This window comes from Miniopterus schreibersii, assembly GCF_964146895.1.
Source record: "Miniopterus schreibersii genome assembly, chromosome: 9".
NCBI lineage: Eukaryota > Metazoa > Chordata > Mammalia > Chiroptera > Miniopteridae > Miniopterus > Miniopterus schreibersii.
This window is the reverse complement of record NC_138118.1, coordinates 29,323,596-29,338,465: the sequence shown is the minus strand read 5'-3', so window position 1 is coordinate 29,338,465 and position 14,870 is coordinate 29,323,596. Positions and strand designations below refer to the sequence as shown.

Here is a 14,870-nt window from a genome sequence, read left to right as displayed (position 1 = left end):
TGATGCTTCCTAAGTATTTATTCTCTAATGGCAATACAGTCACCCTCAGAATTGTTCTGCTTCCATCAAGCAGATTCCAAATAGTCCAGGCTCCTAGACAACTTTTTAGAAGAGTTAAGGCACTTTTATACATACCACTTCTTAAATTTCTAAATAAAAAAACACACATTTGTTTGTTATAGGTCGCTAGGCAAAATGTCATTGTCTTTTAAGAGTATTGTCTGAGTAACTATCCTCAGAAACTTCAAAGGCAGTGTTTTTCAGGTTTAACTGGAAGTAAGTTTGGTTGCACTGACTTTTTAAAAGTAAAAAAAAAAGGATTTTCTCAATCAATTGGAATCAATTGCAATTTTTTTTTAAGAAACACCTAGAAAGAAGATGTATCCAATGTACATTTTCTTCAATTCTGATAACATTATTGTGTGAGAGAGATTCAAAAATTGAGTTTGTTCTAGCTTTATACAAATGAATTACACATTTTAATTCAATAGAGCAAAAGTTATCTGAATATATTTAATATATTATTTTATATCTGCAAATTGCTTTATTCTTGTTTTTATCTCATCAGGTTAAATCAGAATGTCTCCTTTATGAATGGAGAGTTGATCTGCTATTTACTTCCAGTCACGTTTATCCGGCCACACAGAAGTGATCAGTCCAGGCATTCAGCCTGCAACAGTCCTGGCTTGCCTTGGGCCAGGACATCCTCAAGGGTGTCAACCTTGCCGGCTTGGATGCCTCCAGTGCGTTCATGCAACTGCAACTGGTTTTACCAGATCCAGAATTCTGTTTGACCAAAATAAACAAAGAACTGAAAAACAGAATGAAGGGAATTTCAGAGTTACAGATCTTGAGATTGTACAGCCAGCTAGAGGTCATGGTTACAAAATCATACTTTATTCCACCAGTAAAGTTTGATATTTTTTCATGTTTTATTGTCCACCGGAAAGGTTTCTACTTCCCTCATGGCATTCCCAGAATTTCAGTTGTTCTGGGGCTGGACTGGGAAGAGTAGTTGGGAGACTGGGGATACGATGAGTGGGGTGGAGGGGGTGTGGGCCAACTCTTGGGCAGTCAGGGACCAGCGTACTAACTCCTCTTCCTGGCCTGAGGAAACCTTCTCTGCCTCGTGGCTTTGGCCTCCTGACCCAGACGGAATGGGGCACAAGGGAGCACAAAGCCTGCCAGGTCGGGGCTGCGGTCCAGGAGATCCAGGAGTCCCCGTGCGGATATGATGAAGAGAAACAGAAGAGGAAGTGCTTTAGGAGTATAGAAGTGGTGGAAGGGGTAAAGAGAGGCAGAGGGGAAAAAGTCCCCCTTGTGAGAGAACTGGCTGGCCAGAGGTGGCCAGGAGAGGGGCGGAGCCCGAGTCGGAGGAGCGGCCGCGGCCCGGGTTGCAGCCACTTCGCTGCGCGGAGGGAGGCGGAGGGACAGGCAGGGCGGCCTCCACCATCTGGCCACCCGGGCAAGATGCAGTCTTAGCTGGAGCCTCACTAACTTTCCGGGCGGAAGAGGAGGAGAAAGGGGTTTTGAGCGAGTTGGGGGTGGGAGGATGCTGAGGTACGTGGTGGTCTCCCGGGCCAGGAGGAGGAGGGCTTTTAGCCCCTTACCTGGAGCTTCTAAATCCAATCCCTTCTCCCTTGCAGTAGGCCCCCCACCCCCACCCCCACCCCCACCCCCAACTTCCTGAGAGTTGGTTGCTGTCAGCGTGCTGGGTAAACCGTTTTTTTCCCCGGTTTCAAATCAAAACTTCCCCTGGGTGGGGTTTAGGGGAGGGAAGCGGAGGGGGAGGGAATGTCCTGGAGGGTTGGTGTGCTTTTCTCTAATAACTCCTTTTTCCCCGACCAGAAGCAGTCAGTTCCCTGCACCCAGCACCTAACAGCCCTTCAGCTTCCGCCCGGCGGGGCGGCCAGCTAGGCAGCTGTCGGTGGCGCTGCCCATGTCAGACGCGGGAGAAGCCCTAGCTCCGGGGCCCCAAGAAGGCGCCGAGGCTGGCGATGGCTGCCTGGGCGCCCCCGCTCAGGGTGAGTGCGCGCTTGCGAGTTGCAAGCTTCTTTGTTGTTGCATTTTAAAATTTGTTCACACATTATCGATTGGAGTGTGTATATAAGTGCGTGTGTGCCGGGGTGCGGTGAGGACATATACCTAGCTCATAGTTGTGAACTTTTTGCACAATGTTACTCAAAGCAAGTTCTCCAAGATTCCTGCCCTAGATCAACAACCGGATAAGAGGGCGGGATCCGCTGGTTCCTCCACTCCCCCTTCATTTGGCTGTGGAGAAACCGGATGACCTGATTGCTTCTCCCTTAAGCTTATGCACTGATGGGCCTCGAATATGTGAGTTCTGAAGCAATTTTCCCTGGGTCGCTTCAGTTTTTATGTCTTCATCAGTTCCAGGCACGCCTCTGTACCCTGAACAGTATGCATTCCCTTCATCTTTCTGTTTCTTGTGGGCTACTCTGCAACTCGGTTTATAATCCAGGTTTCTGTGACCTATTACTTTGGAATGGCTCATGCATACGTTTTCAATAACTTTTGTTTTGAAAAAAATATTCCTTTAAAGAAACACTTTCCAGGAATGAATTACCTCCTTTGTGTTCTTCCAAAATGTCAACACATGCAGACTATAAGAGAAAATACTTTTGTTTCTGAGAAACTTCCATAACAAGCTTGTAAACAACTCAGATTGTCTTTCTGCTCTTAAAGGTAACAACAGGTTTTCACTGGTGACCATGAAAGAGAAAGGGCCTTACTCTTCTGATGTATTTTCCTCTTAGGGTGGTTCTTATTTAAAGAATTTTGATACTGATATGAATTCAGTAATTTTCCAGAGCTCAAAAACCTACTTTATACTCTTGATTTTAAGTCTATCTGATAGCTTCCCCTCACCTCCTACCCCCCTTAACGATAATGTAATGGGATCTTTGGCATTTTGTTTTAAAGGGAGCAAAAAATAGGTAAAAGCAGGAAACATCCATGGCTGAGTCAAAATGTTCTTGCATTCAGGGCTGTTAAATTGAATTATGTTTATCATTGTTGTGTGTTTTTTTGCTTTCAAACAGGGAGTCATTTTTTCTAAACAGACAAAATAGAGAAAATCAGAGAAATAGAATGATAAACATGTTTTTCCAGAAGCAGCCTCTGTTCTGCACATTATATTGCCAATACAATCATTTTCCTGTCCTTAAGCATGTCCCCTGTAGTCATAGACTCACTGATGGGCTTTTTATGTTCACAGTTTAGTTGTTAATCACAATTGTTAAACAGTGCTTACTTAATTCAAAAATCAACACCAAGCACACTAAAAAAACAATTGATTTAGGTATTTTTGATGCCTAACATGTCCAACTTTAATAGTTTACATTTTTAAAATCACCTAAAAGACCTTGCAGTAATGCTTAATGTAACTGTGCAGACACAATGCTGTAAGATATCACATGATCTGACTTTTAAGAAGCAGACATGTAGAATGGTGTGAATGTTGGCTTCATATAACATGCACAGTATCATTGTGGAAACTCTTAGGTTAGATTTTAACTGGAAATTGTCTTAACCTCAGCAACAAAATTGTTCTTTAAATTAGTTTAACTTTGAATCACAAAAGGATATCCATCCTTTTGAATAGATGGATATCAATTTAATTTTAAGTAGAAGGTAAAGTTGTGTTTTTTTTTAATACAATTATCTGGATCTTGTTAAAATACTGTGTCTCAAACAGGCAGATTTCATCAGGTGTACTGAAAGAAAAAGAATTGTTGAAGAGAATGGTGAGAGAAAAATCTTCAAGATGTAGGCTTCCCTGGTTACTTTGGTTTTATTGGTAAACACACTGTTGAAGAAGGTTTGCTAGCAGGCCACTCCACTCTTAAGCGCTTTCTCAAATTCTTTTATTCTCTTCCTATATCCTTGGATTTTTTTTTTATCATCTTTTCTGAAGAATAGCTTAATAATTCTCTGGTAAGATGTGACTGCTTAGTTAATTGAAATTAATTAAAAAATTAATATATTAAAATCAGTGAGAAAAATGGAATATTTTATGAAACAAAATATCTTTTGCAAAGTTAAATATATGTATGAAGACATATGATATTATAACCTACAAATGAGCTCTCTATACTGCTAACCAAAGACAGAAAACTTTAAAGTTGAAGGTAATTTTAGGGGTCTCTAGTCTGAACTCTCCCTCAAGTCTAGAACTCATTTCTACATTCTTTTAGTTGGTTAGTTAGAAACCTATAGTGTAGTGCATTCTACTGCATTCAGAATTATGACGGTTTTCCTAATTGCAAGCATAGCTCTGTCTCTCTAAAATGTCTACCCTTTTGCTGTGATTCTGCAAGCAAATTTCTATTGCTTTGAAACTATTAAATCTTTTCTATGAATTTTAAAAATTGTTACAAAGCAAGGACATAAGCTCATATACTCCATTCTGTAAGAGGGAACCAGGATGGTTATCAGAAGGTAGAGAGCAGTGGGGATTTTGGGCCCGTGGAGAGTTCATGGGCCAGGAGGAGATACTTTTCAGCTCCAGCTCACCTTTGTCATTTAAGTTAATATTTTCCAATGTTTCAGGAGATACTTGAAATCTGGATTTTTATGTTTCATATCTCGTATTTTAAGAGTTGGCAACTAATTAAATACAATTACTATCTAAGCCAAGCAAAACAAGCACACCTGCAAGCTGGAAATGGCCTCTAAGCAGCTGATTTTGATCTCTGTTACAGAAAATAGAAAGTAAAGGTACAATTTAAAACTATTTCCCTGTTTGTGACTAACTTCTGAAAGGCTGACTTGATTTGTGGGCTTATGCAAAGTACCTACGTAAGTATCTTGATAGGTGAAGGACAATTTGGGTCAAGTTTATTTTTGTTTTAAGAGAGAATGGATCTTGTAAACATGGTCCATCTAATTTTTACTTTTTGGATTAAGGATCTTAAAATTCACTGTTATCAATACTGAAAATACAAGTATTTGTATTTTTTGTGTGCTATAGTTACTAGAATCCATATAGTTGAAAGGGCCTTTTAATTAAGTGATTCATTTGTAAATTTGCAACTTTTAACTAGAAGGATCTCTAGAAATAATTTAGTTTAACTGGCCCATTTTTTGGAAAGTATACCCAGAGAACTTAAGTGACTTGCCCAAGGTCTCATACACAGTCACTAGAAATCAGGGTGGAAGCACAAATTGTAAAGTATATTATATGTCATTGTGATAAATGTGTTTGAGGCAGAGAATCAATACAACTTTTTCCTACAGATGGATGAATTAAAGATAATGGGGTTTGGGTACTGTGAATCACTTGAGCTTGTTCCCATCCCTGCACACCCCACCCCCACCTCATTGCATTTGTCAAGACTGAGACTGTTGGACTGGAGTGCTGGAATATACTTTAATGTGATAATGTGTGATTTAATGCATTCTTTTCTCCTGGGAGAGTCCTCTGAGATTATTAGGCAGCCTTTTCGTAGCAGGATGCAAAATACCAGTGAAGTTAATTAAAAATAATTTAAAATGGAAACTAGGGAGAAAATCTTCAAGTTGAAATTACATGGGAAGAGATTTGACTTAGAAGTTTAGCTGAGTTGTCAGGAATTTATAGTGGTTAATCAGATTTCCTTTATGAGAAGGCTGTTTATTTCACTTTCTCCAATTTATGCTTATAATATCCATATTCTTTTATCATATTTTATCCATTTGATTAAGGGTGGTATTTCTCAAAGTGTGTCATGTTTGGTCTCTGGTTCTCAATTGGGGAAGATTATGCCCTCTAGAAGATAATTGGCAAAGTCTGGAAACATGTTTTGTGGTCATAACAGGGAATGAGGTGGTTGCTTCTGGCACCTAGTGGGTAGAGGTGAGGGATAATGCAAAACATCTTACAGTGCACAGGGCAGGACAGCCCCTCACAACAAAGAATGATCTGGCACAGAATGTCAATAATGTTGAGATACTACCCTAATTTCTCAAGGCCACTGGCATTGTTGGCTCTGAATCTCCTGGTGTAATACTCAGAAATCTGCATTGTTTTACAAGTTGCAGGTGCTCTTTATTTCCCGTTGATAATCATTGTGTTAGAGGCTTTTATCTGTAGAAAGACATGCTAGCTTCATAGATTTTTTTTTTTTTTAAGTAGACAAGCTTCAAAAAGCTTTTAAAAAGTCCCCTTTTCAAGTTCCAAACTTTAAATCATATCATTGCAGGTAAGTATATTTTCTATTAGTGCAAACTCCAGCACTTTCATCACATACTCTAATTTAAAAAAAAATAGTTCTGAGTATTCATCCTCAAAAAAGTTTCTTTTCAAAATTATATGTACTGAATATGAACATATTTGGAACATTAGCAAAATATACAGAAATAAAAATTAAAAAGAATGAGATAAAAGTAAGTAAATAAATAGATTTGTTATTTGTTCCTTCTACCACCTCAGTCGATATTCTTGTTCTGCCATCCTATACTTCTCTTTGGTGATCCCAGTATTATGTAATTTGCACATGAGTTGTGGTCATTTGTGAGTTGGATTTTTTGGAACCTGGATTATCTTTTCTCATAGAAACAGTGATAAATTATATTTAGTTCCATAGTAAATCTCAAAAGATTGTTGAAATTAAATTTTATTAAGTTTCATATGTTTACAATGATAAATCGTAGAGAACATAATACTGGCAACCAAATATGAATAACCAAAAATAAAACTAAGTTGAATAGAAACTGTTTTGAAACACTTTTGAATATAGGAGCTTGAGCAAGGGCAGGCTTAATTAGAAAACTATAGAAACGTGTCTAGATTTGGAAGATAATTTAGCGACATTTTTAAGTACCTTAGAACTTACACCCCCAATTCCTTTCTATGCCTAAAGGAACTAATGTGTATTTTATAAGTTCAGTTATAGAAGTGTAAGGCTTATCAGCTAAGCATATTCATTTTCTTTTTGCTAAGAAAAAGAATCGTGTGAGTAAGAAGAGGGTGCAGCTGGGGAAAACTAAGAGGGGGAGTTGGGAAGAAGGAAGTGATTAAATAAGATGCCTATACATTTAAGAAAGCATTTGGAAAGGTTGAACTCTTTGAGCTGAGAACTGTGAAAAAAGTTCTAGGGGATAACATGGTATGAGCTGATCTGGCAGCTCACATGTTAAGGAAGTAGATGATGGGGTAAAATCTTGAGTTAGGTAGGTAGCACTACTAACCCCAAAACAGGTCCTAATATATATTTGTGGAATACATGATTGGGTAAATGGAGGGCTTGATTGCTATCTAGAACAAGTGTGAGTCAGTGTAGCAAATGGCAATGAAAAGAAACAGTTTTGTCAAGGTCAGGGTGAAGGATGGGAATAGGAAAAGCATTTATCTGAGTGTTTGTAATTCAGGGCACTTGTATATAGAGGTTTAATTTTAGTACTGGTTTTCATCACTATGTCTCTCTTTACATTGTTTATTTCTGTCCTACTGAGATGCTGAGATGCTGTATAAATGTCATTATACACACACACACACACACACACACACACACACACACACATATATAGTGGGGGGGGAATGAATGAATGAACCCTGATAGATAACAAGTACCGAGAGAAACAGATTGATGAGTGAAATCTGGGGCTTGCAGGATGATGGGAGAAACGCATACATTCACATGTACCTATAATACAAAGTAGACTGATCGGTGCTATAATAGAGGCACAAAGAAAGTGTGATGGCAGAACATGGGAGAGACATCATCTCTACCTGGGCCATTTGAAAAAACTCTCAAAGAAAATATTTGATTTGAATCTGACCAAGAAGCATGGTCATAGGACTCAGCTCTGTGGAGATGGATAATCAAAAGCAAGGCTTGGAGGGGATTATTACAGAAGGCTAAATACTTCACTAAGAAGTTGTGTGGGCTGTATGAAGGAACAGAGAAGGAGATAAAGTTGTAAAGATAGGTTAAAGTCATTTTGAGGATGGCCTTGATTCCTCTGCCAAGGAGTTGGCATATTCTTTCCCTAGGCAAAGTGGTAGGTAAGCTCGTAAAAGTTCTTGAATCAGAAAGACAGGACCCAGATGGGGCTTTTAAGAAAATAAAACTGGTGGCAATTCAAGGGATGATTTTGGAGGGTGTAAGAGTAAGGCAGTGATTATTCAGGAGGATGTTACAATAGCCTGACAAAAAAATAGAGGACTTAGGGCAACACCATCAGGACTGGAATTGAGAAACCAGATTTAAGAACAATAGCAAAAGTAGGATAGAGCTCTACCTAGCTGTGAGAGCCCCCAGAGGGCATTGATTTTTAGTTATCCACCTTTCAATTACCTAAAACCATCACAGTATCCAAATCATATTGAATTGAATTAATATGGTTGGGCAATGTATTTAATATGGGAGATGGTGAAAAGGTAGAAGTTTAAGGTAATCTGTAGGTTTGCTTTTCACCTTGAGTGGAAATGTAGCAGTAGCTATTGATTTTCTTTTAATTATCTTGGTTTTGTTAATGAAAGAAACATTCAAACCTGTGAAGAATTTTTGTGAGTTTGAGCCAAACTGTCCACACTTGCCAGGAAGAGAATCTCAATGGATTGAGATAATGCTCTAGAGAATGACAGTTTTTCACCTTGCTTTATAGATTACAATCAAAAGAGGAGACATAAGCGGGTTACATGAAATCTATTGGAGACACATTTAGGGAGGGGGGAGAAAGCAAAACTATAGCAGGGGTTGTCTCTGGGATTGGATACAAAGTAAAATGATAGCTTCTTTTACTTAGGTGGGTGTGGGATAGTTATCAGTCAACAATTAACATGATAACGATAATGAGGGGCTGTTTGTGGTCTCAGCTCTAAGCTTTGAGGGCCTTGGGGAAAAGGGGAAATTACTTTGTTTTGCAAAGGTATGTTAATCAGGTATGTTATCTCAGATGCAAAAAGAAAAGGGACTGGTTTAGTTAAGGTGAAGATTTTCCTTTGTTCAGGGAAAAATACAACCTTAGGACATGACTACCCACCATAGACTTCTGTTAGTTTAAAAATGTTTTAATTTCAAACCACCCTTTTTGGTTACTTTAGGTCTCTGAGTTTGCAAGACCACCATGCAGGCCTTCCCTGAGCTTGTCAGGTTTAGCATATGGCACCTTTTTATCTACAATTCCACAGAAGTTACTGTAGCCATGATAACAAGTAGGCCATGGAGAAAGGGAGTTTGTAACTAGGAGAGTGGTGAGGGTCAAGATCAAGAGGAAGAATTCAGATAGCTGATGGTCTTGAACTAGAGAAAGGACTGAGGACCAAATTTGGAATAATGACTATAACTTAGGACGGAGAAGGAAAAGAATACAGAAAAATAGTCTATTAGGATTGGTCACAGTCTATTTAGTGGTTATGGAAGACGAGAAGAGTTGTTCTGTTAAGGAAGAAACAAGCTGTATAGAAGGCTTCTTTTGGATGTGTGGATTTTGAGCTTGCTCATCACACAATGGAAAGAAAGCTAGGGATAGAGAGAGATTAAAGGGGAAAGTGCACCAGGTTGAGTGATGGTGTGGTAAGTATTTTTAATTGAAAGAGTAGAATTCTGGGAAGGAGTGGGATGAAGTGAACATTTTTAGGACAGTTGGGAATGTTCCCCTTTGAACTAGGGATGGGAGAAAAGGATGAGTGGTAATCTAGAGGAAATTTGATATGAAAAAGAATATTGAAGGGGGTTAGGATAAGTCAAGAAATTTAAGATGTGTAGAAAAGATCTGGAAGAATGAAGAATTCAGGAGGGATTCAATCTGGGGCAAACAAAAGGGCTGCTCAGTAACATTGAGGACTTAGCTAAGAACGAGTGGTATGACTTTTTAGTGGACACAGTACGATTGCCTTTCTCAGCAAGGAGCATACAGGAGCTTAGGAATAGAAATTAGAATGGATTTTTGCAATTTGCAGGGTTGTAGGTTGGCAGAGTGGTAGCAGTTGGGGGACAAGGGAGGAGGGTCATGCATATGTGGGAAGAGTGTGTATGTACTAATTGATCTTGTGTTTCAGGCTGTTTTGGGAGCCAAAGGAACCAGAAGTGCAGTGGGTTAAGATTTCTGGCCAGGAAGAATCATGCCTTGCTGACCTTGTTTGGTTAGTTTTCATTCAAGGATTTAATATATATAATTATGTGACCTTTACAGGGCTCCTGGGGAAGCTGTGGAATGTCCTTTTGTGTGTGTAAGGGCCTTTCCTGTTTCTTTTAACTTTATTTCCTGGATTTTGTTGAAGTGATTTCATGGAAAGGTCTAATAACAGTGCAGTTATTTTAGTAGCATTGTATTTTTTTAAAAATATGTTTTTATTGATTTTAGAGAGAGAGGAAGGGAGAGGGAGAGAGAGAGAAACATTGATGTGAGAGAGAAACATCATCTGATTGCCTTCCGCACACACCCCCACTAGGGATTGAACCCTCAACCTGGCTATGCGCCCTGACAGGGAATAGAACTGGTGACCTTTAGGTACATGGGATAATGCTTAACCAGTTGAGCCACACTGGCCAGAGCAGTAACATTGTATTTTTATAATAATAAAAGATTAGGGGAAAATATGGAAACATAAATTGACACAATCTAAAATTATGCCGTTTGCAAATGGAAAATTAGTAGAACAACAACAAACAAAAGAGAGAAACCAACCAAATTGTCTTTCTAAGTATAATTATTCTACTGTGTAAAGGCAGGGGATGTGATTTTTATGTTTTTATTTCCAAAAATCTGTATTCAGTTTGTATTAAGGGAGCACCGATTCAGCACTGACTAGATTCTAGATGTGGACAATTTAACTTCAGCAACTTGTTTAATTAGGATTAAAGATGCTGCAGCCCGTCCTGTGTCTTGATTAGTCGATGCTTGCGTACTAGTATTTTGGATGCCTCTCTCTCCCCCTTCCCCCTCCCCCTTCCCCCTCCCCCTCCCCTCCCCCCTCCCCCCTCCCCCCTCCCCCCTCCCCCCTCCCCCCTCCTCCTCCCTCTCTCCTTTATGCTCTGTTTCCTCTCTGACCCCTTTTGCCATTAACACTTTACTGAAGTTACTTAAACCTTTCATATATATTTTTTAACATTAGCAGACATATTCTCAAGGAGGTAAGCTTTCAGCCTTAAGTTTTGAGATTGAGTTATGTTTTTTAGATTCTAATTCTAATTAGTTAGGGTTCACTAAGTAGGAACTATGAAAAGTTATTTTAACATTAATTTTGTTTGTGGTTTCTACTTGCAGTATACTTCTGGTTTCAGATTCACACCCATATGATTTGAAGTAAGATGATTCATATACATGTGATTTTGTGCCTGATGTTTTTTAGTAGCTTCAGGAATAAAATCTGAAATAATTTTTCATGCTAGCACATAAAATTTATTATCAACGCATTTATTTGAAGGAGAAACCCCGTCAAGAATATTTGTGTACCTACCATGTACAAAGTCTTGTGAAGATTAAAAATGTTTAATACGTAGTTTTGCTCACAAGGAATTTATAAACTAGGTGAGAGAGAGGATGAGATATAAATATATGCCAAATTAAATTGTAATCCCTTCTCTAAGTATCAATTCACGATTACTAGAAAAACCGAATGACAGATTAGTTTATGGCCAGTTGCCAGCTGACTGGTACAAAATGGAGCATATCAAATTAGAGGTTGAAAGAGACTCTCAGGATGGCAAAAATAAGTTGGTTTTGTCTGGGTTGGGCTTCTAGTGGCCCCAGCTGAAGAGTTTATAAGTGTTTTTGGTTTGATTATGCAGAGTTGAGCACTAAAAATAAGGCAGGCAACTTGTGGTTGATCAGGTGACAAGCTCTGTGTAGGTAGGTGGCAGCGTACAAAGGAATCAGCTTCCTCTCATGGCTTCTTCTGTTCCAAGATGTAGTCCTTCTCTTTTTTCATGGTGGGTCAGCCCTTGCTCTTTTGGGTCTCTAGGAATACAGACCTACACTGTTCTTACTTCTCCCATCACTCAAAAAATTGCAGGATCTTTAGTAAGCTTTTCTGAGAGTTTTTACTATTTATCTCTTACTGAACTATAAGATGAAATTATGGAGCATGAAAAAGGTATAGGAGTTACCACATTAATATATGTACAATGGTAAAACAAACTGTATCTGTTTTTCATCAATATGCAAAATACTTGAACTGAAGAGTAATGTATTCAATCTTTGTGTTAGGAAAGTATTTGTGGTTGGAGGAGAAGAAGATTGGAGCACTTGTAGTGGGTATGGAAAAGGAAGTACAGATTTGAGAGAAATTGGGAAGTTGTAACTAGCAGGATGTGGTACTTGATTATGTTAGGGCAGGGGACATAAGGGGAAAACAGAGTTAAAAAATGATTCTGTGAATACCATTGACCAAGATATAGAACACAGTTGGAGAAATAGGCAGGGACAGAAGAGTAGTGGAGATGAATTTTAGGAAATGTTGATTTTGCTGAAGATATATTCATGTAGAATTGAAACTTTAAATCTGTAGGTCAGGACAGAAATCAGGCCAAGGGTAATGGATTTACAAGTTATCCTTCTGGAGGTGACTGAGCCAGATTACAGAACCAGAATGGGTTGCTGGTCTTAAAGAGAATCCAGAGCAGACAGTGTTCCAGAGAGATGGTCCAGAAGGCAAGAGGCTGAGTTAGTGAGTTAAATGAGGGGCTCCCAGTTTTGGCCCTTAGAAAAATTACCAGTAAGGATATATCCCCTGACTTCCAATCTATATTCATCATTCTGAAGTCTAAGATATAAATTTCAATATACTTGTAATTCTCTTATCATTACCTTATTTGTGATAAGATTTAAATCACACCTTTGAAGTGCCTTTATAGATTAATCCCCTTTGGTTCACTTTGATTTCCATTGGCCTTCATTCTTGTTAACCAGAGGGAAAGAAAGCGTTCTTGATAAAATCACTTGGTATAACTGAAAGGTAATGAAAGTTTTTAAAATTGTGGTACTTTTAACAGTGATCTAAAGAAGGATGTGTATCATCATTTTAAAAAGGGGAAGATGGCAGAGTCCTCAGTTTCTTTTGGTAATAGGGTTGACTCCTAAGAAAGGGAACTGCCATAAATGTGGCTTCTGGATTTAAGCAATCATTAAGGAGACTGTCATGATAGCTTTCTAGACAAGAGTAAGAAGACTGTCATGCCTATAAGAGTGAATAGAATGTGAAGGCTCTGAAAAACCATGGATCTAATTGAGGGTATTTAACAAAGAAGATAGACAAAAACAGAAGATCTTTTCCAATGTGACACTGTTACACAGAGGGAAGATCAGACTTTGAATTGCAAAAAGCAAAATATGGTGAACCAGTGAAAATTATAGGAAGTACATTTTAGATGATTGTGAGGAAAATCTTTGAATAAGTAGTCCCAAACTGGAATAAACTGTCTTCTGAAACTCTTTCCCTATTCCTGAAAGTATTCATGCCTACTCTCCTTGGCTTATTCTTGGAGATGTTGAATATTGAGTGTTTTTATCTTATTTCATGTTATCAGATTGGGCTAAGAGACCTTTATGAGCCTATGTAAGTCCAAATTCCATGAACCAGTGAGTGTTTGGTTTTAGCATGAGTATACTTGTTGGTAGAAAGAGCACAACTGAGGGCAGGAGTTTAATATGCCTCAGGGTCAGTCACCCTGAAAAAATATATTTAAGTTAAGGAAGCTTAGATTTATATGTAAAAGTGAAGCCGGACTCAAGGGGTCTGAGGCCCCCTGTCACTACTTGAGCCAAATTAAGCAGAGACAGGGTTGAATCATATATGAGCGTTTATTCCGTTATTGCTGGCAAAAATGGGAGAGCAGTCAGTCACCCTGGAAGTCCTCTGAGCACCCCTTGCCATTTGGCTGATTTTATAGTAGTGAGGGAGAAGATAGCTACATGCAGCTGCAAGCTAGAAGTGTAACAGAGAAAGGGGACGGAGGTCTGCAGTCCGGCCTTCAGGAGCTCAAAGTCCTATAACCAGATGGCTAATTATAGTGTTACAACTCAGCAGGTTCCTGGGACCAAAGAGTGGTCAGCATTCCTGAGGTAAACTCCTAGAGGAGGTCAGGGTCTGGGCACAGCAACCAAATCAAAGTGTATCCTGTCCTTGGTCTTCCCTCAAAATGTATTTCTTTTCTGAGTAATGGACCCACTAAGGCATCTTATCTTTTTACAGCCTTGTTTCATCCTCCAGTTTTTTATCTATAGATAGCAAGGTGAATAATTATTAAACAACTGTGGCTTTACTCTTATTAGGTGCTCTTCCCCATTATCAAAAGGTACAAGGGATTTAGATGACTGACATAGTGTGTCTTGTTCCCCAGTATCAGCCTGCTGTCACCTAACTTTCCCACTAATGTTTTTGAAGTAGAAAGTGCCTAATCCCCCCCCAATTTATTTAGAGCCCTTGTTTATTGAGATATTATTTAAACTAATACTGCATTTTATACCTTATCGTATTCATATTCATAGTCAGTTGCATATGTATATAATTTTTGCAGTTATTTTCCACTTTGCTGTACACACAGCAAATCCACTCTTCTTTACTCACTCTCAACCTGTAAACTAGCTGAGTCCAAGTCATTTTTTTTTTTATTCTTTTGGATCTATCACACCATAAGCTTTTATTTATTCATTTTTTTTTTTTAATCCTTACCCAAGGATGTTTTTTATTGATTTTAGAGAGAGAGGAGGGAGAGCAGGAAACAATGATGTGAGGATGTAAGAGAGAAACATCCATTGGTTGCCGCCCATATACACCCCGACTGGGGATTGAACCAGCAACCTGGGTTTGTGCCCTGACTGGGAATAGAACCCTAGACCTTTTGGTGTATGGATGATGCTCCATCCAGCTGAACCACACCAGCCAGAGCACAATAAGCTTTTAAAAGCATATGAAGCCCTTT

General features: G+C 38.9%; 1 protein-coding gene across 5 annotated transcripts in view; it reads left to right on the top strand.

The window, feature by feature from the left end:
* The first annotated feature begins 1,367 nt into the window (after positions 1-1,367).
* MDFIC (MyoD family inhibitor domain containing) overlaps positions 1,368-14,870 on the top strand; it is a 100,124-nt gene continuing 86,621 nt past the window's right edge. Inside the window, exons 1-3 of one of the 5 annotated variants that reach the window (XM_081147016.1) lie at positions 1,411-1,560; positions 1,849-2,024; positions 10,007-10,090. In XM_081147016.1, the coding sequence (XP_081003142.1) occupies positions 1,940-2,024; positions 10,007-10,090 (169 nt within the window). In that variant the 5' untranslated portion in view covers positions 1,411-1,560; positions 1,849-1,939. Of the gene's footprint in view, positions 1,716-1,848; positions 2,025-10,006; positions 10,091-14,870 lie in introns of all 5 variants that reach the window. The other 4 variants (XM_081147017.1, XM_081147018.1, XM_081147020.1 and 1 more) reach the window with 4 other exon arrangements.